The sequence below is a fragment of the Olea europaea genome, unplaced genomic scaffold, assembly GCF_002742605.1.
Source record: "Olea europaea var. sylvestris unplaced genomic scaffold, O_europaea_v1 scaffold2552, whole genome shotgun sequence".
In the NCBI taxonomy this organism is placed as follows: Eukaryota; Viridiplantae; Streptophyta; class Magnoliopsida; order Lamiales; family Oleaceae; genus Olea; species Olea europaea.
Window position 1 is genome coordinate 31,969 of NW_019243796.1, and position 24,122 is coordinate 56,090.

Sequence of the window (24,122 nt, forward strand, 5' to 3'; positions counted from 1 at the left end):
AGCCTTAGCTCAATTCTTACTGCCTTTATTCAATCATATCCTATCATTAGAAGACAAAATTAGCTTATACCTTGGTGAACTGATTGAGTACAATATCTCGATATCATCACTAGGTAATAACTTTAAATAGTAATGACTCATGACACTGGACAAGGCGCTATCAACTACTATGGGACTGAAGATGACCCTCTCATGGAGTACCTTAAAAAAGGTTACATGTATTCGGATTCCCTGACAACATTCCAACTAAAGTAAGGTTCCATGAATTCTTGAATTTCGTATCCCCAAATATCTGATTGGATTTCAGAATCCCATAAATCAATATTTGATCCAACTTCGCTGCATGTGGATCCACAAATCAAATCCTTGAGCCTTCTTGACATTGTTGTAGCTCCAACTCCCATTCTTGACTTCCCAACCTAAAAAATATAAGCCAAAATCGAATATATATTAGACAGGCAGATGCGGAGAGAGAAAAGTTATATAATTAAATTAAGGTCTAATGACCTTGTCATGGAGAATTTGGATGGTGGAATTTCCATGTACGGAAAAATTTGCATTGGCAACTTCAATACCATCTTCTTGAAGCAAGTGAAGTATGCTGTAAAATTTTGATAAATCGTCTAGTCCACTAACTAAAATAACATCCATATTTGGTCCCATATCATGAACTTCAACAAATGGTGTTGAAGACTTTGTGGGGGCTTGAATTTCACTTGTAACACAAGAATTGGATCTTTTTCTTGGCAAGAACTCCTTCTTCTGCTTCATCTTCTCCACATTAATCTTTAAGTTCTCGATGTATGCCACAACTTCATCTACTTGATCGGGTAAGTGCATCGCCTTCTGCATTTACACATACATCCATATGTTAAGTGGATGTTTGTTATATTAAGATTTGAGGTTTCATCTTATTCAATGTTGGATTTAACCTTGAGATGTCATGTTACACAAATAAGTTAACGTTTATTGATGAATTGGTACGATATGGTATTTGAGCAAGGCAAACCTTTCAAAAAACCTAATTCAATCACATAATAACCTTTTTAGACAAAGTGGTTCGACATTAGACGTAGCTTAATTGAATGCAAAAATTGTTTAACTCTAACCAGGTGTGTGAGAGAGAAAGATGAAAGAGGTACCTTGGAGCCATGATCCGGGAGGAGGGAGAGGAGGTCAGAGAAGAGATCCTTCATCCGATTTCTTCTGTTTTTCTCAACAATTTTTCTTTCAATTTTTGGGGTCCGAGTTGAAGCAGAAGTTGATCTGGACTTACACTTTTCCATTTTCTTCATTTAAACACTCAAATTAAGGTAGAAAGCTCTTAAGAATTAACAATACTGATCTTTGTTTGGATCTATATATATAGTAATGGAAAGCAGGGAGCTGCCCGGCTTTCTATGGGAGAGGACGAATTTTCTTGGTGGGTGCGTGGGGTGGGGTGGGGTGGGGTAACCAATTAATTATGAATACGTCATCTGTGTGCCTCGGCGGTCAATGTTCATACAGTTCATTCTTCACTCTCAGGATATTCATGTGAGAGTTTCACTTCTTGCCTCTTGGGACGAACTAGACGGGAAGGTGAGCAAATTGGGATTACGAAAAATAGAAAATAACCAAAAATACTACTTTCACTCGAAGATCATCTATTCAAAACATCATGTTTCTCAATAATAACCATCAAACAGGATCTTATTAAGAGAATTTTATGTATATTGGAGATGATCTTTAAATTTAAAAAGTAAACATTTATAAGCTCTAATAATACTCTCTATTTTTCATATAACTTTTTTCAATAAATATTTTTGATTTCTTCTCAAGATATATTTAACAAATTTTTATATGTAAATGATCAATCAATTGAAATATGTAGGTTATCATTGTCTTTTTTTTTTTTTTCTCCTCTTTATGAACCATGACTTTTCTAAAGGTTGAAACCCAACTTTGAGAGTTACCACCATCCCGCCCCTAGAATTTTGTGAGGGAGATAAATCGTTGGATGTGCCCCAACAGGTCAGGGAACAAGAGCTATCTGTATACTGCGCTTACAAGGAGTCCAATTTCATATCTCAAGAATCGAACCAGCACACTGTGACTGTCAGCAAGGCATGAGATAACCTCACTCTTATTTTTTACACCACTGAACTATGCTCGGGGGCAAATAATGACATTTCTTTTTTCATCACTGAGTATCTTTTATTTTTCCTTTTCTGTCTTCTGTGGAAAGATGGGATGAGACAAAATGATTTACTTGTCTAGTCAATCAATGAGACATATAAGTCGAATACATGCATGTTACAATCAGATAGGATTAGATATAAACAGTGCCGTTGTTTCCAGGCAAATACACAGAACAAACGTACAAATGCTGGTGGTTGTGGGTTTTTAGCAATAAAGTTTCAGTCATTTAGTATGGAACGAATCTTCAAATTTCTGTGGAGACTTTGGAAGACTTTTTCGCCGTTTCATACAATGGTCCCGTTGAATACATGTCGAGTAACATCAGGTTTTCTCTAAATTCCAACGGACAAATTGCCGTTGAACTTAAGGACAGTGGTAGAGGGATGCTTATTTCACCACTTTTTTTATTAGATCCTGCAGCACTTTATCATATAATATGTTGATTTCAATGGCCAATAGATATGATGGATATAACAGTGAATTATCACATCAATCACTTACTAAGAATTGCATAAAAGATTTTCAACTAGTCCCCCTTGTTGCCTCTCCTGTCACGAGGCTTTGGTTCTTCATATAAGGTCGACTCAGTTAAACAGGTTCAATGTCCCATATAGGTTCGACCTCTTCACGTGGTTTGACCAACTGGCTCCTGGCAGAATAAATGGAGTGTGGGCTTAGGTTCATCTACATGTAGGATCCTTTGAAACCTCATCAGACAAGGTGTAATACAATACTTATCTTGTTAATAGCAAATGAACCTACGTATAAGTTTTGCAAAGTCACATAGGGGTGGTAGGTAGTTGAATTCTAAGTCGTCCCTAATATTTGGAGGACTTAAATCAACTACGACTCTACAAATATTTTAAAAAATAAAACATAATAATTTTTGTTTAATAGTATTCAAATTTATAAAAACGATAATATAAAACTTTCAAATATCTAAATTAAATTCAATCTTCTAGAATTTTTTGATAGAAAATCAACAATTATACTATTACAATTAATTTGTTTTAGAATTTCTTTTTAACCAGCTTTCTAATGAATTGAATGGAGGATTTTATCAATTTCAACTTTGAGAAGCTACTCTTGACAAAGGTAACTATAATTTGTATAGTCAATAACATTTTATAAACAATTCACATATTTGGAAAATAACAACCCGTTATTTTTATATAGTCTAACATTTTGATAGCCTTTTTAAAACTCTTATGGCAAATAATTTCTCATAATTTGCAGCTCTAAATAACTCTTACCATCAATAATATCATAATCCATGTCGTGCTTACAAAAATTTTCAAGCTTATCACAAAACACATCAAACAATTATCATTTGGATTTTGCATTTTTTTTTTTAAATCAAACAGATACCTAAAAATATTTTTCATAATTTTAAAATTGTTCAAATCGTAAGTGAAGAAAGAACTTGATCAACTATATATTGAAAAAGTTAGATCTAAAATATTTTTCAGATAAATTTATCAAATAACTATATCAAACAAGAACTTAAAATTCATAACGTCGGAACAAAAACTTTTAACATCTCTATATGTCTTAGGGTCAACTCATATTTCCACTATTTATGTGACTTTTATTTCGATGATTGAAATTTTATTTCTTTAATGATTTTAACTTACTTTCCCAATTTTCCGTATCACAGTGTGCAAGATTAAGACCATGATAACCACATATTCTGTACAATGTCCTTGAATTTACTTATAGTAGTACTCTTTTCGCTTTCTTTTCGTATTAGACGGACATAGATGTAACAATTGAAAAATCTAATCAATTTTATACTTTCATATAAAAATTGAAAAACAAGAAAAAAAATTAAAAAATGTATACAAAAGAACACAAAAATTAAAGCAAAAAATCATATATGATATCAGTTTTATTGTCAAAGACTGCAAACATAAGTTAGAGAATTTGCAAAGGATTGAATGTGGCGAAAAATAGTTATACTTAATTATTTTAATCATAATTTTCTAATAAGAATCTCGACAAAAAAATTGATCCCAGGGAGGTGAACTTCGACTATGTGACAACTTTTTGCTATTTCTAAAATCACATAGCTCATTTACTTCTTGTAACATATACAACTTCACATGCAGAGCTCATATTAATGTGATTAATTTTTTTATATGTAAAATTTTGACTAAGCATGTTTTAAAATGAAGAACTTTTACTATTAATTAAAGATAAAGATAAGTAAGAATTACTTTTATAATAAATAATTTTTATTAATAAAATTTAAAAGTGGGTTAACTATTTTGATAGTAATGTGAGAATTACTTTGTTTAAAACATAATTTATTACGTAAAAGTAATAGAAAAATTAGTTACCAAATCATATTTAAATAACAAAGTTATTTTTCAAAAAATACTATTCCATCAATTTTCATTTTTACAAAATGGGGCCAAACGGGGGCAGAATATTGAGAATTTAGACTTATTGGTTCACATATAATATTAAAAATTGAACACTATTAAAAAGACTTCATTTCTCTTATTCAATAAATCCTCTTCTAGGACGGCCATTTGTCTTATTTATGTAGTTGAGAATGTAACCTTGATCTTCCAACATTAAGCATAATAAAATAAAAATAAGTTTAAAGCAATTGATATCAATAAAAAAAAGTTTACTCATTGATAAATTTACTGTAACCATAAAATTTCAAGGAACCATACTATTTGTACAACTGGAATTAACAACCCCTTACATGGTCGTGGACTCCCTTTCTTGTCAGAGGGTTGTCAACTCCGATTTTACAAATAGTAGAATTCAATTTCAAGAGGGTACATCACACGGCGTATATGTTTGAAAAATGAATTTATAACCTTTTGGTCACAATCAAATAAGCGTTCGTAATTCAACAGGCTATTCACATTTGATTGCCTTAACAAGATAAACCCAAATAGTCTAATCATCCTTTTCTTAGGAACGTGATTGAAAGATACAAGACAACCTCAATTTTCCTGCTCCAACATGCCACACAAAATTTGGCTTTCCTTTCTCTTTACACCGTGACTTTTCCTGTTTTCATCACTGTGAGTATCTTTTCTTTTTCCCCTATTTATCAAGAGGGGATGAGGCACAATGACTTGCTTGATCGTCTAGTCAATTTACTAGACGTACGTTGTAAGTCGAGGTAGCTGTCCAATAATTTCACGTTGCGTCAATGCAGATAGGAGTAGATATGACCTGAGATGTTTCCAGGCAAAGACTCAGAAAAAAGAAAAAAGAAAATTCTGTTTTTTGTGGGGTTTTTAGCAACAAATTTTGAGTAATCCAAGTGTGGAACGAAAGTTTAGAGTCAGCAAAGACTTTTTCGCCATTTCATACAATTAATCCAATTCATTGACTTGGTGTTCTCTAAGCACCGTTTGACGATCATTATTTAAACACTCTTTTTTCTACATATTCATTTTTAACTACACATTTATATAATAAAATATTCTGCACGTAAATCAAAATTTTTTTCCTAGTTCTTATCAATACGTTCTCTTGAAAATCAGTATTTAAAACATTGTTTTGACCAAATGATAGCCATCAAACAAGGGCTAAATTACGATATAAAAATTCTCTTTGAGCTAAAGACACAAATGGTAGAGGGATGTTAATTTTACCTATCTTTTTACTAGGCTACGCTGAATTTAATTATACGATTTGCAAATCAACCTTGGTCTAAGGTTTACGAAGTCACATAGGGGTTGTAGTAGTCGAACCTAATTATATATATAGGAGAATATATGAACAAAAAATGGGTAACCATATATAAAAGTATTTTATTGGGGGAATATATAGTTGAAAATGAGTTTAAAAAATATAAACAAAATAGGGGATAGACACAAATTTAGAGGCGTGAAATCACTGTTGTAACCTTTATTATTTATATTTAAAATCTGAGAAAAAGTAACTTTTATTTGAAGATGGACCGCTATGTATGATGTTTCTTTTTCTTTTTTACTTTTATGCATCCCTAATTTGATTTTGCATAATCTCTTACTTGAAATTGGGATGGATAGGGTTTAAGTCTTGACAACTTAATTATATGTTTGAGAACGCTTTCTAAAGTCCAGAAGCACATTTTATCCTAAGTAATTGATGATCTCCAGTCCACCGTGGACAAGAGAACAATTCTGTTCCTTTCCTTCCTTTCAAACAATCTCCTATTTTAGCTTAGTCACAACATTTTTACCGTTTATTATTGTTGAAAATTGGGGTTAAGGTTAAAAGGAGAGATTTTAAATTTGTTAGTTGAAAGAGAGGTTCTTTATTCTAAAATCGTGTCTTCTTATAAAGATCTACAATTTTACGATATAACCATTGGTAGTCTATTTACAAGGTTTAGCATGCTAATGTCGAATCTGGAGTGGGCAATACGAAAGAAATAACTAATTATATAATATTGTTTAAGTTATTTGACGAATATGTCACAAAAATATTAATGATCTTTAGCCCTAGTTTGACAACCATTTTTTCTTATTTTTCTCTCTTTTTTATACTCATTTTTAACTACGCATGCCTACAATAAAATATTTTTCACGTAAAACTAAAGGTTTTGCAGTTCTTGGGAGGAGGGAGATAGTTATGGCCCGGAAAGTAAATGCAAGGACTTTGCATTTCTTGGAAGTCTTCAAAAACTGGTACAAGCATTCAAACGGACGGTGCGAGCAAGTGCAAACGACTTTAATGTTGACATTTAGAAACTTAGAAAGACTTGGAAGAAGTCTTGCCTACTTTATTCCCGAGCACATATGTCCCGAGCATTTTGATACACATACCGACGAAATTGAGTCATCGGGTATGTGTATACGTCGGGAACAAACTTGGTTATATCACATAGTATTATCACAAATTATGTCACAAGATAATTTTCGAAAAGAATTTTCAATATTAATGGAAGTTGTACATTGCGAAGGAAGCTTGTGAATTAAAAAGTTTGGAACGAGTTTCGAGGTGGACAGGAGCTCCGACGTCGAGTGAAAGGCTCCACTTGACCATGGGCTACCTTTGACACCAGCTGCGACATGGCAACTTTGGGAAGATAGATGAGTCCGGCTACCAATGTGTTCGCTCCCCACTATGATCGAGCTTAGATAAGAGTTCGGTCCATCACTATGACTAAACTCACCCGATGAGTTCTAATCGACAACTTAAGAAAGTAATTAACTCTAATCAAGCAGCAATCACTTCGGAATAGAGGATTTGTCTCCCAACCTTCCAATCATTACAATCATATGACCTAGGCAATCATTGTGTCATTGTCGTCGTCTTGATTTACCAATTACAGGCCATCAATTAGACAAGTGACACATGAATCAAGTCAATCATTGCAACTAAAAATGATCAAACTTTCGTTTACACCTATATAAATTTATACATGCCATTTAGCTCGGACAAAATGTAAGTCCGATCTTACAACTTTCTTAGCTTTTGTGATTTCTTGCGAGTTAGATTAAGAGGTAACATGTCACTTTTTGAATCTAACAGTTTAGTGCCGGAAGAAGGGGCTCATGGTAAAGCAATATGAGACAAATCTGGTCAAAAGAAAAATGTTATTTCCACAAAGCCACGAGCCCCCTTTTTCGTCAAAACGGGCCAAAGTGATTGAGGAGCCACAACGATTCTAGGACAAGAACAAGAAATGGGGATGTCATAGCTTCCTAAGGCATTATGCTGGAGAAACTTCAACGGGAAATGCGATCAAACGGCCGCATGGAGGCAGTCGAAATCCAACTAATGTCGTATATCGGATTGAGCAGAACTAAACTAGCACCGTTCGTGCTGCTGAAATGGAGGAGGAAATCCCCCAAATTGAGGACCCATCTTGCCACCTCATGCCTCATCAACAGCCCATGGAGATCAGCATAAGCTGGAACGACCGAAAATATGCATTGCCGGCGTGGAGACTAGGCAAAAAGAGGGTGAAGTAGGAATATGTCACAAATAGGCACTTCCCCATTTCAGAGGACATCCTGTCCGAACCGCTACCGAAGAAGCTCCAAATGCCCCAGCTAATAGGATACGAAGGCGATAGTGATCCAGTTGGTCACATGGACAAGTATAAAACAGACAAGACCAAACTGACAGTATTAAATTCTTGCCAAATCCTTCGAAAAATCTCAAATACTATTCAAGACAAAAAATTAAGAATATCAGCAGTTTAAAAAGTAGCAGATGGATTATCCATGAACCAAATAAGACATAGATGTGGGATGATTTAAAAAGTGTGCACTGTTTTCAGTCGAGCCAGGAATCTGGTCCATACCATATGCAGTATAATTTAACTAAGAAAATATTCGAATAAATGTCAAAAACTAAATGAGCCTTTGCCTTTTAAGTAAACTAGTCCACAGTTGCAGCAAATTCAAATCCTAAAACTTTCCGAAATGCGACCTTGTTATAAATTACAGCAAATCCAAATACAAAAGCTTTTAATGAGATTTTGTTATGTTAATTCTGTAACAGAAACTAGTCTATTCAATCAAATAGTTTTATGAGAGTACTAAATTACCTTCTCTTACTTGTTTCATCTAAAAAAACCGTGGCATTATATTGACTCTCATTCCCCGAAATCAAATCAATATGTGCAGGTTTCCCTTCTAAGAAAAATGGTCATGTATTCTTGAACATGACTGCTACAATTTAAAAAAAAAGTCTTTCACATGGGTTGTACCCATTTCACTTGCCTATACTACATACTTCGCTACTTTAAATCTACAGATTGTACAGTAAGATACAAATTGGGAGAATTTTTACCTAACTTTAAATTTCCTAAAAATCCAGCTTATTTTCATTCAACTGCTATAAGATCAACAATTCCATAAACTTTCTTGCCCTATAACTTCAGTTCAAAACACAATAAGTACTCTTCTTGTATCCTTATCAAGAAAGCTTCTTTAGAGCATCACAAAGACCAAAAGATGCATTTATTAAGGCACAAGGTGACACTCGCACTCCTAATTTACTTCTCAAATCAAGAGAGAGTATAGCTTTGCCATTGTACTTTAAAGAACATAAATGTCATCCCAGATAATCACAACAGTGCAATGTCTAAAGCAGCCCTGAAACAATGACTTAGCTTTACAGCCACTTAAAAATTACATAATTTAGCACTTCAAGTTCAGTTATGCAACTTTTAAGCTTATATTTTATCATCGTTAGACCATATTCAATAATAGACATTTTAACTTCTCTTTTATTTACCCCGTAGAGTATTGTCCGAGAACCTTACTAAACACGCTTTAAAAGGAGTTCTTTGTGATGAAAAAAGATCACAAGTACCTAAGAACCCAAAGACTGGTCTTGCCTTCAAACTATGGCTAAAAGTCACGAATGAGGCTTTTACTTTACCTTTGCTTGTGGAGAGAAAGGAACAATCGTTGCTTCGAAGACCAAACAAAAACAAGAGAGCAGACAAGAGAAACATTTTACTTTACCTTATATTCTTGGTTTAATGCTGTGGCTAGAAATCCTGTAAATGGGTTGCCTAATTTCATGTTGTTCCTTAATGGCTTAAAGTGGTTGTACACCCTCCGTGTATTCTCTTTTAAGTAATAAAACTATCTGATTACCTATCAAAAAAAAGTCACGAATGAGGCTTGAGGAATAGCAAACAAAATATGCTCTATATATATACAAAATAAAAGAAACACATTATAATTAAGCACTTTTAATAGCCCCCCGTCATTAAAATAACTTCATCAATATACATAAAATATCGTAGATTGAAGGAAAATTATGAAAATCAACGCCACTAAGCCTTTTTCATGCTAGAAAACATAGATATAGTAAGACTTCAGAACCCAAATTTAAAAGGAGGAAACAACCCCTGGACACTATAAGCAGGATAAAATTATTGCTGCCAATGAAAACAGCAAAGTTTCAAATCAGGTCTAAGCAACGCGTATGAGAAACTAGAATCGACATAAGTAGCAACAGATCTATTGCAGTCCATTTCTCAACCAAAGATTTTGCAGACCCTAATCATGTAATCACCACAACTATTTAAAGCATTCACACTTAAGAAGCTGTCATATTACCTGAACAGACACCTGTATATAACTCGGTCCATCATTCAGCATAAAAAGTGATAAAGGTTAGCCAAGTTCACTTAAATTATAGGAGCACATATTAGTAAAGTGGAGAAGTCACAGACCTATAGCAGTACATTTGTCAACAAAAAATATATCAGTCAGCAATAAGGCAATCCCCACACCCATTTAAGTAGATGATGTGTACAGACCTACTTTCAAGGAGTAAGTAATAAACCAATGATTCTGTCTGTCTGTAAAATGCAATATTATGCAACTCTCATCACTGAAAGCAAGTAGCATGCAATAATTGGCAGTTCTGGGAGATGAATAGGCTACCATCTGAATTAAGGTTAAACATAAAGCAACTCCAACAGACAAGAATAGAGGATCCGTGATACTAAGAGAACCCTTGAAATCACAAGGAGACAATTTACCAGGAAAAAGAATGCATATAATAGATTAATAACAATGTGAATACCAACATTCATTGCAAAATAATTGATGTTATATGAATTTACAAGAATCTCTCTCTGCGTGTAGAAATTTTACAAGAAGACAGTCTGCCTCGGCTAGAAACATGTCAGCATCAACAAAATGTAGTTTTTGAGCTTTAATAAAACTGCTCGATTTGGAAAATAGAATATCTTTCTGTGTGTAGAATTTCTACATGAAGACATTCTGTCTCGGCAAGAGACATGTCAACATATTTTGATGAGCCAAAAGGCAGTTTTAGAGCTTTAACAACACCGCTCCTTGTTGACGCCTACACATTGCCATAGTCAAAAACATGCAAATCCAACAAAACATTGTAATGTCCCTTTTCTATCTCGTCTTCCTTTACATTATGAAGGAGAAGAGTTTCAATGATGAGATCTTCCCAGTCAATATCCACTTGCTTTTTCCCAGATTTTATATGTTTCGAGGCACAAATATCATTCCCATCACCAGCATCGGGTACAAGTGGATGCATAATCTTCTGAATTCGCAGCTTAGAAGCTTTTATCTTTTCTCGCCTCCTTGCATAAACTAAGCATCCCCTATCAAAAGATGGTGGTGAAGCATCCAATCCTACATCTTTCTCAAACACTTGTTTCAACAAAAGCTTTTTACTCAAATCTGATTTGCCCTTCCACCAGTCTGTACATGCATGAAGGTCAAAACTTCCCGCTCTCTTCCTTTTCTTATCGTTGGACCTTTCTGATGTGGCCTTAAGTAGAGGAACCTCATCCAAGAACTTGGAATAAATCATGGCCAAACATTCTGTGGAAATCTGAAATTTCTCCGGATGTTCAATTCTCATAGGTGACTGATGATTTGCCCCAAAATACTGCGCGGCGCAATTTTCTGTTGTATGACTATCAACTCCATATTCAGTTTCTTTGCTCAAACAGCCAACAACCACTTCCATCATATCAAATCCAACGTGCTCAAACCTCTTCCCCTTCTGACCGAATTGGCTCATCGACTTCATTTCCATGTACTGAATCACATTTGGTGCATTCTTCACAATATTCTTCACTGTAACATCTTCGCCCCATGGCAAAGCTTGTGCAACTTTAACAAGCCTCACCAGAAGCTCCTTGTACCTACGCATACACGTAACAACTGATACGTGCAACTCCTTTGCGACAACTTCGATCTTCAGATCTAATTGATTCAGTTCCCCGATAAAAACCAGAACTGCAGCCACCACCGCCATTGGCCTCCGTCCTGTGGTCAAGAACCACTTGATCAAACATTGCATTAAAAATACCCCTTGCTTCAGCATCCTCTGAACCACATCCTCTGAAATCCTATTAAACATCGGATATTTCCTAATAACGTGTTCAAGTGAATTCACAATATCAAACTCTGGCAATTTCAAATCAAGAAAATCCACAACTCGGTTAATCATCCGACCCAATTCATAAACATCACACCCCACCAAATCTGTCACTTCTTCAATTGGCAAGATCTTCTTATCCTTCCTCATCACAACATAAGCACACGCACCTATGAGAACCGGGAACCAATTCCCTTGACCATATTCACCTTCCGTAACCGTCTCAACCATAACCTTAACCTCATCAGATTTTGAACGCGAAAGTCCTAATTTAAACATAAAATCCCCAATCAATTTTTGGGCCTCGTAAATTTTATTTTCTTTATAATTGTATGTACTACCAGTGCCAGCAGTTCCCACACGAACATAGGTGCCAGCAGGGCCGGTAATGCCACCAATATGAGCTTGAAAATTGTCAAAATCTTGAACTACGCCACATGATGTGCAGACCATATTGCCTGTTACATCATCCGGGACGAGAGTTCTCTGCCTGCATCTCTTGCAGGGACGAGAAGTATCCATATATGAAGCAAAATTTACATAAACTGTTTATGGGCACAGGTAAGATGGCTTCTACTGCAAAAAATAAAAATAAAAAAATATGAATAACAATAATAAATTTGTAGAGACAGAAGAATGGTGCACTTGTTTTTGTAAATCTTGCTGCCGGCTGGAGGACGAAGATAGAATCAGGTTTGGCCTTTGGAGAAGAACCACTGCAATTGCGATTTTCTCGGATGATTTAATGGACAACTGGGCTAGGTCATTGGTTTTATCATCGTTGTCAGACCCAACCCTGCGACTAGGACAATGGAGTGGGTCAACGGGTAAGTGGTCGAACCGGTAACTAAATGGTTCAAGTGGCAGGTCAATTGCGATCAAAAATATTATTAACTATTTTCATTGAATAATTTTTTTCTCATTTTATACTAAAAACTAAATTGACCTCATCTTATTTTGTTAACTAAATATCAATTTGTATCCCAATTTCACAAATTTTAGATCATATATAGTGAAATATGTATTTGAAACAATTGGAAACTTTAAGAATTTGCAACACCAAATAATTCAACCAAATGTTAAAACTTCTTAATAATTATTTTTAATACAAGGTAGATATTGTTAAATCGACATTAGGTATTAAATCGACAAAAAAGCCAATCAAATTTGGTTAAGCAGAATTGCGTATGCAAATTGTTGGACTTAAAAACTTGGTCTATACATAAATGAAAGCACACTGCAAAAGGATGTGGTGATTCAATTGACCAATAAAACTAATTGTGCACTAAAATTGGAAGGAAAAACGTATTTGAAACAAACATGAAATTAAAGAGAAATATGAGTTTAGGTAGATATTGATTTTGGATTCTGGGGGAGGGAAAGAACCTTAACCAACTGGAAATCAAAACCCATATATCTATCGAGAAAGCCAGCAACTTTGGTGTCAAAGAAACATCATTTTCTTGGTATATAACGAGTTCAGTACACAAAAATTCACAAAAATAAAACTTAAATTTCAGACTTACGTGTTCTACTTCCGTCTAACACAACTTAAAATGGAAGATTTTAGATCCCTGGGATGGGATTGCAAGAGACGGCTGGGAAGGATTTTTAAGCGTGAGTGAGAAATCTGGAAATTTTGGAATTCTATTGAACTTAATTGACCCATCCGGTTTTAACATAAAATGGGCCTGCGGTTTTCTTTAACCCCGTCGGGTTAGGCGGGCCTATCAGGGGCCAATCCAAATGCATGATAATTAAAATGAATCAACCGGACCGGAACATAGTCTGGTTCATAGGTTTCCGGTTCGGACCGTACCGGTCCGATTCTTATAACTATGGGTTTTATAATTGAATTAGGGTTTCTAGCCTGTTTAAAATAATTCAACGGAACCCGAGTATCATGGCAATAAACTCGACATAGAAGTACATGGAACATACTTAAGCCCTTGCTCGATTTTGATTAAAAAAAAAAAAAAAACCCTCTGTTTTTTTCTATATCAATAAAATCTATTCTATTCTTTACTTTTTTTACTATACGTTCTCCCAATAATAAATTCAATTTTCACAAAATCACATTTCAAAAAATAAAATTAATAAGGACTCAGCATCGTGAACGTTTTTATTATGTCTTTTCACTCTACACTAACGTTACTAATTCACTAAATTCCTATGTTTTTCATTTTTTATTTTTAAGAAAAAGTTATATATAATAAACCTGTTTAAATAAACAATTAAACATTAACAATTTCGAATCGAGCCTTGTTCTTTTACCCAGTGAAATTTCTTAACTTAATAAAAATAAGCTTTTTGTCATTCTTGATTAAGGTTGAGTAGAAGTCATTGTACTTGAAATGAGCCAATCGTGAGATTTAATACTAGGTCAACAACCCTCTTTGAAGGCTTATACGTGACTGTAATTGTATTGCAAAATAAATATACATAATAGAGGAACATAATCTAAATCTACCATAATTTTTGCAACTTATTGAACATTCAGGTCACAATGTGAAATAATTATTCAAAAAATAAATAATTATCATGCCTCTGAGCAACTATAATACATTGAATATAGAATACAAAACACTCATTTCGAACAAAGTGATAAATCAGATAAAGGTGAGGATGATGTCAAACTATCATGCCCCTTATGCCCTAAGCGACACACTTGCTACAAAAGCCGAGAAAAATGTCCTAGTCCCGCGAGGGTGAGCTAACTCCAAAAATCCATCATTAGTTTGCATTGTAGATTACAAGTCGTCCGCATGAAGTTAGAATAGACAGTTTGGCTACAAGGAAATTGGAGAGTTTAATAAATTTCAAACAATTTCCTATTCTGAATTTGGATTTCAAGATCTAATTTCCACATAGCTTGATAGGATGCAGCAGCATTTTGCCTTCATAATTGACATAAACAGTAAGAATAATTGAGGTATGGAACACTTTGCCTCTTACGAAAGCATTATTTGTTAGAGAAAATTCTTCAAATACAAACGTCTTATTCCCGAGCTTTATCACTGTTACAAATCATGTCTACTTTGCCAGTTATTACCCGACCTTCACCAAGTGTATGGGGAATGCACTGAGACAGTCTTGTATCAGACGAGAACTTCCATGTAATCACTGCAAATGTATGCCTGAAAGAGACATATTCGTTCCATACATCCTTATCAAGTGTCAACCTCTCAAGTGCATCACACGACAATAAACATAAAACCAGAGTCTTAAATGCAAGAAACAAAGCCCGGAGTTCACCAAGATATGGAGAGGTCTCCCGCAGAGCTCCACTTAGAGTGGAAATCTCTCCAATGCACTAAACTTCATCAAGAATCTGGTTACAACTTCGTATCTCACCAAAAACTTTAGCATTCTGTTTCAGTGTTTCAATTACATCCAAAAAATTGAACCTCCCTAAGATTGGAATGTCTAACGCTCGCACACTCACTACACAAAGACTACACAACCCCAAATGATGGTCGTTACAGATTTTACATAGAGTACAAATCCAAGACTTGAATCCTTTTCTGAGAGAGGAAGACAAGATTAGGTTTTCGTTATACAGCAAATAAAAGAAGACCCCTTTTAATACAGGCATCCAAAAGCTGAGGTCTTGATTAATCAACAGCTAGGATTAGTCTACGACTTCTCTCCCAACAATAAAAATCAGCATACATGTGTTTCAAGACATAATTCTAATCACACATTTAACAATTTTAAGCTTCAAGAAAATGACAAGAATGTATTATTACAGGCATGTGCATCAAAACCAAGGGCTTTGTGTGTGCGAAATTGACATCTAAATCTTGGCTATCAAGAGTGTGCTTTTGAAATAAAGATCAAGGTTAAGCTTATAGGAATCCAATCCGTGCAATAATATATTGCAGATTCTTTCACATATGACTAAGAAAGACTGGATTTCTTCGAGCAGTATAAGGCAAAACCAAAGTAAAAAATCTAAGAATCAAGACCAGGAGGGCATGTGGTGGGGTCGAACAAAAATAACAAACATTTTAGAGCAGAGGGTCTGTGGTGGTGGTGGTCAATGGCGGCATAGACATTATTTTCTTTAGGAGGTGTAAGAGGACACTAAATGGGGCAGCTGGACGATTACAGGGAAGAGAGAGTAATGAGATAAATCCTATATCTTTTTCTCCTTAATAGTCTTCAATTCCTGCATTTCACACCAATTTGTAAACGCTGACTATCAAAAATTATCTGCACATATATTTCAACTTCTGTAATTACACGCCTATACGTATGTGAAAATATGTATGTCTTTCAATTCTTCTTCTCTACAATCAAAACAGACAAAAGATATAAATTAAAGATCACAAACAGAAAAACACACATTCCATTTTATCCGAACAAAATATATTTTAACGTCTTTGCCAGCACAATCTTTTCAAGTGTTCCTTTTGAGAGGGAAGTGCACCTTGAATTCTTGCCAGCCTGCATGATTGTTCTGTAAATAAACGATATGTCGATGGCCTCTCCCACGGAACAATCCCGAAATCATCATTGTACTTTTCCATCCCTTCGACCAAGAACTGCCAGACGAAAGCTCCTGCCCCGGACTTTTGTTTTTTTGCAGACTTGTATATGATATCAAGTATAACTTTATAGAATCTATCTCGTTGAGAAGGATCAAAATCTTTGTTCTCAGTTGACAATCCAAATTCAGTGAACATTACCGGCTTTTTAAGTTCTTTATCACCATCTTCAATGTGAGAAAGCATCCATTTGGAAATAAATTTTAATTTGTATTCGAAATCTGGAGTATGAGACCTACCAAAAGAAATTGGATTAACATAAATTTGAATTATTGAGTAGCAAAGCAAAGCTTCGAGTTACCAATTTAATCAAGGTAAGAGAATATATATATATATATATCAAAGTATTTAATTATAACGAAGTAGCTTTTAAGAGTGATGCAGTCTCAATAGAGTAAGTTAGAAGAGATAGTGGTAGGATGAAACTAAGATGGCCTAATGTAGTTAAATATAATTGTTTTAGATCTTCAAGTAAATGTAGCAATGAACCGATTAGAGTGGATAAAAAGGATTCATGTAGCCGACATGTGCTTTAGCACACCCAAACACGCTCTTAGTGCATGACTAGCAAAGCCCAATTTTTTTCAGTTAATCAAACATACTTTTTATCAACACTTGCTCTTAGTGCATGATTGGCAAGCCTTTTTTTTTCGCCTAGTCAAACATATTTTTTATCAACATATTTCTTAGGATCCACAACTTACTACATACTTGTTATCCAAACAATTCGTAGGATTCACAGCTTATAAGCACTTTAAAAAATTAAGCTTTGCCAATCATGCACTAGTTGACTCTTCGTTATTGCTGCATTTTCTTTTCATTTTCACTCTTTTGTTATCTTTTTTAATAAAGGCTTGTGAAATTATGCCTCTCATCTTTGAATTAAATAAGTATTACGACAGAAATTCTCTAACCTTCTATAAATTGTGAAAATATTGAACCAATTGGGCAGCTTATGAAATAAAAGTAGATAAATGAGTGGATGAACAGCTCACCAGTGATCAGGGTATATATGAACTGAGGCAAAATCAATAGTAGATATCTTAGAGTTGCGAATGAAATCAGATCCAAGATCAGCTGCCCAGAACTCTGTATTCACAGTTAACCTTTTCGGACTTTTAGGACCATAAAATCCTTCAAGGCCGACAGTCAGCAAATGCTTTCTATCAATTGCTTTCACAAAATTTGACATTTCTTCTATCCAATCCTGCAATTGTATGGGATACAGTTCAATATAGGTTGAACAGTCTGACTGAATGAATCTCGCCTCGGTTGTTTACTTTTCTGAGAAAGCATGCATAAAGATATAGAAAGATAGTTCTCCAAGAAAGAATGACAGGAGTTAAAAGTGTTTAGATGCAACTTCTTAAAAATATGAGCTTGAACGAATTATGAGCTGAGAATTCACGTTTGAACTGACACAATTTCATAAACGACCACGAGCATGTTTTCTAAGCTTAAGAAATCTGCTTGTGAATATACAAGTTTTAAGCAAATTTTTTTTTTTATTGCTTAAAGTTGAAAATATTCTTTACTCTGAAAATAGGTAAACGTTAATTCAAAATGATTAACTCTTTAATATTTAAAATAAGAGAAAAGTAAGTCATCTAAAAATATATGAAAACAAGTTACAAAAAAGTAACTTCTATTTTCTCAAGCTTAGCCAAACATGCTCTAACTATAATTTTGTCAGGCAAAGATTAGAAGCCTCGAGAACTGCAGATAGTTCAAAACTACGGGGCTAACGGCTTTCTCTATCACTGTGACACTGTTCAATCGTACGGCTTTCTCTATCACTGTGACACTGTTCAATCGTGCATCACTCTGTGACGTATGGACAGCCATATTTGGAAATTTTTTAAGGGATTGATAAGGAAATGCTAAAAACATGTGCAGTCTCAGAAATTAAAACTTGGCAAACGTCTTACTGTTGATGTTGATCTTTATGGTTAAAAAAAGAAGTGATAAAGTTCAATATAGCAATCTAATGCCAATATTAGACAAATCAACTAAGTGAACAAAGTTTCAAGCCCAAAATTACGTCATTGGCATTCTAAAGATTGGAAATTAATTAAGTTCAATAAAAGCTCAAGTAATTAATTGTTGTTAAATAGCTTCTGCGTTGATTTTGTATAAACTTCTGAACTAAAAGGGGTGAGAATTTCGTAGCATACTTGGAGTGTGTCACCAGAAGCATCAGTCATACAGCGCGGTTCATTAATTAACTCCCAAGCAAAGATTGTTGGGTCATCCCTGTATTCAATTCCAGAGAGTGTGTTCTTCCTCGTCAGCACTGTCTGCCAAATACGACATATAATTAAATGATGATTGCAAATAAACTTCACTGGTGTAGAATGATGAAAAAGGGACACTCTGTACTTTTTATTAATCATGCTACAGAATGCAGAAAAGGAAAGGTATGTATAGCTAATGACTTGGCGGGTGCTAAACTTGTTGTAAGTAATAACTTGAGGCAACAAAAAGAAAAGAAAATACTCATCCAGACAAAATTCATTTAGCAAGGGCAAAGCTATGTTGGGAAATAATAATATTCTTATGGGAGCATTTGGGATACTTGAAGTGATTTGTTCCTAGAACAAGAATAAGAAGGAAGGCGAAAACGGAAAAACAAATAAAGATACATATTCTTTTTGTGTTTTTATGTTTCCATATGGACGACAAAAGAATGGAGAAGAAAACTTTGTTTTGCTTTAAATCAGATAACCCCTCATTATTATTAGATCTATCCCTGCACCATGTCTTTCTAAGCTGAAATGATGTGCTGTTTATGTTAAATCATACACTGTATATACAAAATGACCTTATATATAACCTCCATTGAACAAAAGTTCAAAAATCACGCCAAAGGGCGCATAACCTTTGCTAAAATTAATTAATGGGATTGATATTAAAACAAAATTTTCCAATCCCCGTTACTGGCCATCAGCATATGGTAATATTTTTATTCACATAACACACGGCGAATATTTTTCATATTTATCTATATTTCTGGTTTGAGGTGCTATATAAGTTGAAATTAGATATCATGAATCAAGTATAAAAACAGTACCAATGAATAATTTTACAAAATAAACAATAAGAGAGAGAATAATTAAAATTTATTGTAGGAATGTCCAAAGGAAAAATTGAAGGAATTAAATTTTGGGCTGGAGCAAGTAACAATATAAAGAACGGTCACTTCTCAAGTTGATTAATTTCTAGCATAGAGTACATCTAGCATAGAGTACATCAATAGTAAATTATTTGTTTATGTGCCAGATCTTCCTACTGCCTCTTTCTAAAGTAATTTTTTTGACTTGTCTATAGCAATTGGAGCATCAACACAAGGTCTACTGAAACATCTAATGATCTTAAATCTTTTGCAACCACTTGCCATATAATTAGGTCCACTCATCTAAAATGTTCTACTAAACTGATTAGAAACTTATAATAGACCTGCACAAAACATGTCCCAACCACTAAAGCTTTTATAATCTTTTATTAACGGCATAAAAGTTAACAAATAAATGGTTTCAGCAGAAAATAAGAAACGATCTCTACAGCGCATAAAACGCTAGGAGTCCATGTATCACCATCTTTGGTAAAATCAAGTTGACTAGGTAGAAACTTGATAAGAAACTTGATAAGTGATTATATGCTTATTATTCTTTTAGCGTGTCTCTTTATAGTAAAAATCTAAAAGCAAGCATTTTAGGAGCTTGGTTAATTATCTCATTTCCAATTATGTTGAATATTATTGTAGTGGTTTTTTTCTAGTAGAATGTGGAACCTCTCAAACTGAGGTTTCAAAAATTTGATCAAGTATTTCAGAAAAACAGCACAGGGATTTTTCACTGCCCAAATAATGTGAAGCATGGATGGGCAACAATTATACAAATAGTTCATGTACAAAAAAAGATCAAACCATTCGAAAAAGGAAACATATTTTATGGTTCAAAATTGTCTTTTTTGCAACAGGAACTTCAAAATTGGGTCTAGACTTGATAGAAATAAACACCATAATATCCAATAAATTACAGCATTATGATTGATGGTACACAGTTAGTCATATTCCTATATGTGAAAAGAAAAGTAAAAATTCCGACGAAATGCCAACAAGAAAAAATAAAATCTTGAATTGTATGTTAGCAACAAAATTTCAGACATTCAAGATATTTTTCAATGAAAAAGGTACAGAAAAGGAATGGATATAAGATTACCTTGACATAGTTTTTAAAATAACGCAAAATTGATGGGTCATAGAAGAATGAATCATTAGAAGCGCTTAAACCAACACCCTCTTCCCATGCCCACTGAACATACTGAGTCTTTCCTCCATATGCTTGCAAGTTATTAACCAAGCTTAGTATCAGCCTTATTCCATGTTTCCTCGCTTCTGCAATTACGTGATCTAAGGACTGCCATAAAAACGCACAAGCATTAAATGAGAGGTACCAAATTGGGGCCCCGGGGGGGACAGCAAATAACCATGTAGGATAGACTAATCCAGTGCAGCAAAACCTCTGTAGAGTTATTTAAAACAGAAAGTGATCACTAAATCCAACATTTCATAGGCTATTTTGTGAATTTTCATGAGATCAACTGATTTTACAAGGGAGCTTATGAGGATAGAATGATATAATGTAAGATTCGTCTGTCATAGGTTAATCCTGATAATATTTTGCAGACACTTCAAGGGCATGTTCAGTACGCAGGACTGCAGACCACTCGACTATAGTGGACAACATATTCAAATATTTTAGCTTATTTTTCTTCCTTAATACTGTCCACTCCACTTCACTGAACATGCCATAAAGATATTGAGTTATTAAAAGATGACCTACTTCCGGCACAACAGAATAGTATTTACTGAAACAACATATATATCCTAACCAATACAAAACAAGGAACCGAGAATCTTGAGTAACTTCTATATGAACAATGGTAAAAAACAGTAACCTATTTGCTTATAATTGATTAAACTCACTCTGAATACTCTTTCATCAAATCGACCAGGGGAAATTTGGAGAGCATTGTATCCACCATCATTGAAAGCCCAGGTTCTGCACACAGTGAGGCCCATCTTTGCTCCAGCTTGCAGCATTGCACTGATCCTGGATCTGCTGGATTCGTCCACACCATGGTCCATCAACCAGTAAGAATTCCATCCATTGATATTAAAAGGTTTACCATCCACCATGAACTGAGTCCCATTCCTCTCCACAAAGCTTAATTTTGTTTCTCCACGGATATCAACCCACATGTCCCCAAAAGACATGTATGTGAAAGCAACACATAATGAAAAACCAATGATTGGGTACAACACCCCATTTCCTCCTGCCATTCCGTTCATATGTGATTTAATCATGAAAATGAACAAAAACTCAACACTGTGTATTCTCTATGCTGCAAGTTAAGGAACTGCTGAAACGATTATATCAAAATGGACCCATAAATCAAGAATCTGCCAAAAATTATGAATCCCAAGATGGGTTTTGGGGGTTGGATCTATTTAACTCCCCAAATCTTTAAATCCCAGAAAAGGACAAGATTCTTAGAGTACACCAGATTCCCTTCTGCAAAAGGGCACCGAAATAAATTCCAGAAAGGCAGCCAAATTCCAAGAATGATCAATGAGGAGGATAAGGGGTTGACTCTTCTCTCCTGTGTGTTTGTGTGAGTGTTTTCTTCCACCTGTTAGTTACTATGGGGATTTTATAATACAACAATGTGAAACACTCAGGGAGGTTGAGAATAACACACCTAACATAGATCAATTTCAAGAAACAGTCGACAGAATTCAGAAGGAAGTTTAATAAAGACGAAGGTGAGATATTGGTATCAACTGTTGCCTGATTAGATCTGAGCTACTGAAATCATTGATAATTTTTCATTTCTTGAATTTTTAATGCTGCAGTAATATGAATCATCATTCTTCCTCGGTCATTTACGTTCTTTACTATGCTTTTATTTGATTTTCATTTTTTAACATTATTTATTCCAAACTCATTTTTAATTATGCATATCTCAATAAAATAACTCTAAACATGAATTTATAATTTTTTTCTACTTTTAATTATATATATGTTTTTTAAAAATTACACTTCACAAAAATACTTCTCAAAAATTTGAAATTAAACAAGCGCTGTATTTTCTGTTTTTTCATATGTGAAAGGNTGTGCACTGAAACAATATTAGGTGCAACCCCCTTATTCTTGTTTCCATGCCCCTTTTGATCTGGACTTCTTGGACATTTTGGACCACTTTCTCTTTCCACATATGCAATCATACATCGTAACACATACAGCACAATTTATTGTTCTTAGATATTAGGAAGATGTGGTCGACAAAAAAAAAATAAATAAATAAAAATTCAAGGGGTGTGTTTGGCATTCGAGACATGGCAGCCTCAGTTTATACATATGTTTATTGAAATAACTTCCGCTCTCTTAATCTTATCTCTTGGAATAGTAAAAAAACAGAATATTGTTGCTCAGATGTTGAAGGGTGCTTACCCTTCCCTTATTTTAAAATTCAAAATGGGTCAAAGGGGAGAAATTCTTGAAATAAGTCTTTTCATTTATAAGTTTACATAACGTATTTTATCCATAATTTTGAAATAACGGAGAGAGAAGCAACAACTATAACTTGAGATCAAAATGAGAATCCCGTGCTCTTTTCTCTATTTCAAAATCCTAATTGAAATATATAGTCCTTATATGGTGTAGTTAAAAATCAGATTTTCAGTAAATTTTATTAAAATCTGAGTATATACATAGTTGAAATTGTAAATTAAAAAAATGTATAATTAAAATTAATTTTTAACTTGCACTTAAATTTTTATCAAAATTTTAAGCTACACAAATAGAGGTATAAAATGCATGTGTAACTAAAAGGTGAAAGCAAGATACCTAGAGGAATTCAAGACCTTATGGGGTAAATTTGATGTCCAGTACAACTTATTTCTTCCTTCATCCTATCGAGTACTAATGTACTACTAGGTCCAATATTCCATTTGTGTCTTTAGTGTATATAAATATTTACCGAAGACCTAAGTAATAGGTGCATTAGGAGCTGGAGCTCTAATATTTTCAATTAACTTGACTCCCATTAAATTTCATTCTACTTTTCTCTTGTTCATTTTTAATCATACGATCCTCCATAAAATAATATTACATATAAGCCTTCCAAAGTATAACTCAGTGGTGCAAATGATAGGAGTAGGTTGTCTCAACCTTGCTGGCAACCGCAGTGTGATAGTTCGATTTCTGATATATGGAATTGGACTCTTTGTGGGCACCAATGTACGGGCAAGCTCTTGTTCCCTGACTTGCTGAGACACATCCCTGGATTTACCTCCCTCGTGATACTCCAGAGACGAGGGCATATGGGCCCTCAAGATTGGAGTTCAACCTTCTTTTATATTACACGTAAATCGAAGAAAAAATTTTTGACTTTTCAATCACTTATTTTTCAAAAATAATATTATTTCACTCATTTTCATTTCAAAAAATAGGCCAAATGGGGGCTTAA

The 24,122-nt window shown here is 34.3% G+C and overlaps 3 protein-coding genes across 4 annotated transcripts; all 3 read right to left on the reverse strand.

Annotated features, from left to right (window-relative positions):
• LOC111382706 (transcription factor bHLH162-like) lies at positions 1–1,342 on the reverse strand. The gene is made up of 3 exons (XM_023006745.1): positions 1,143–1,342; positions 508–846; positions 1–419 (listed from the first exon to the last, which is right to left on the reverse strand). Exons 1-3 carry the CDS (start codon positions 1,293–1,295, stop codon positions 213–215), a joined length of 699 nt encoding a protein of 232 aa, XP_022862513.1. The 5' UTR covers positions 1,296–1,342; the 3' UTR covers positions 1–212.
• Positions 1,343–10,653: 9,311 nt separating this feature from the next.
• On the reverse strand, positions 10,654–12,792 carry LOC111382702 (plant-specific TFIIB-related protein PTF2). Its single transcript, XM_023006742.1, has one exon. It carries the CDS (start codon positions 12,559–12,561, stop codon positions 10,981–10,983), a length of 1,581 nt encoding a protein of 526 aa, XP_022862510.1. The 5' UTR covers positions 12,562–12,792; the 3' UTR covers positions 10,654–10,980.
• A 3,449-nt stretch (positions 12,793–16,241) lies between these two features.
• LOC111382701 (mannan endo-1,4-beta-mannosidase 2-like) lies at positions 16,242–22,620 on the reverse strand. 2 transcript variants are annotated; one of them, XM_023006740.1, is made up of 5 exons: positions 21,577–22,620; positions 20,810–21,112; positions 18,764–18,886; positions 17,585–17,796; positions 16,242–16,824 (listed from the first exon to the last, which is right to left on the reverse strand). In XM_023006740.1, the coding sequence occupies exons 1-5, from the start codon at positions 21,955–21,957 to the stop codon at positions 16,416–16,418; spliced, it is 1,428 nt and encodes a 475-aa protein (XP_022862508.1). In that variant the 5' UTR covers positions 21,958–22,620; the 3' UTR covers positions 16,242–16,415. The 2 variants fall into 2 exon arrangements, with proteins under 2 accessions (XP_022862508.1, XP_022862509.1); XM_023006741.1 differs by having other exon boundaries at positions 20,810–21,007; positions 21,577–22,612.
• Positions 22,621–24,122: the final 1,502 nt, after the last annotated feature.

What these genes read in the sequence shown, in the direction of transcription:
- LOC111382706 (XM_023006745.1), bottom strand. Translation starts at nt 1,295, where the DNA reads ATGAAGAAAATGGAAAAGTGTAAGTCCAGATCAACTTCTGCTTCAACT. An exon ending in TCCCGGATCATGGCTCCAAG is followed by an intron (nt 847 to 1,142) that starts GTACCTCTTTCA and finishes GTGTAAATGCAG; the next exon opens with AAGGCGATGCACTTACCCGA. An exon ending in TCCAAATTCTCCATGACAAG is followed by an intron (nt 420 to 507) that starts GTCATTAGACCT and finishes TATATTTTTTAG; the next exon opens with GTTGGGAAGTCAAGAATGGG.
- LOC111382702 (XM_023006742.1), bottom strand. Translation starts at nt 12,561, where the DNA reads ATGGATACTTCTCGTCCCTGCAAGAGATGCAGGCAGAGAACTCTCGTC.
- LOC111382701 (XM_023006740.1), bottom strand. Translation starts at nt 21,957, where the DNA reads ATGATTAAATCACATATGAACGGAATGGCAGGAGGAAATGGGGTGTTG. An exon ending in ATTTTAAAAACTATGTCAAG is followed by an intron (nt 18,887 to 20,809) that starts GTAATCTTATAT and finishes CGTATTTGGCAG; the next exon opens with ACAGTGCTGACGAGGAAGAA. An exon ending in CATATATACCCTGATCACTG is followed by an intron (nt 16,825 to 17,584) that starts GTGAGCTGTTCA and finishes TTCTTTTGGTAG; the next exon opens with GTCTCATACTCCAGATTTCG.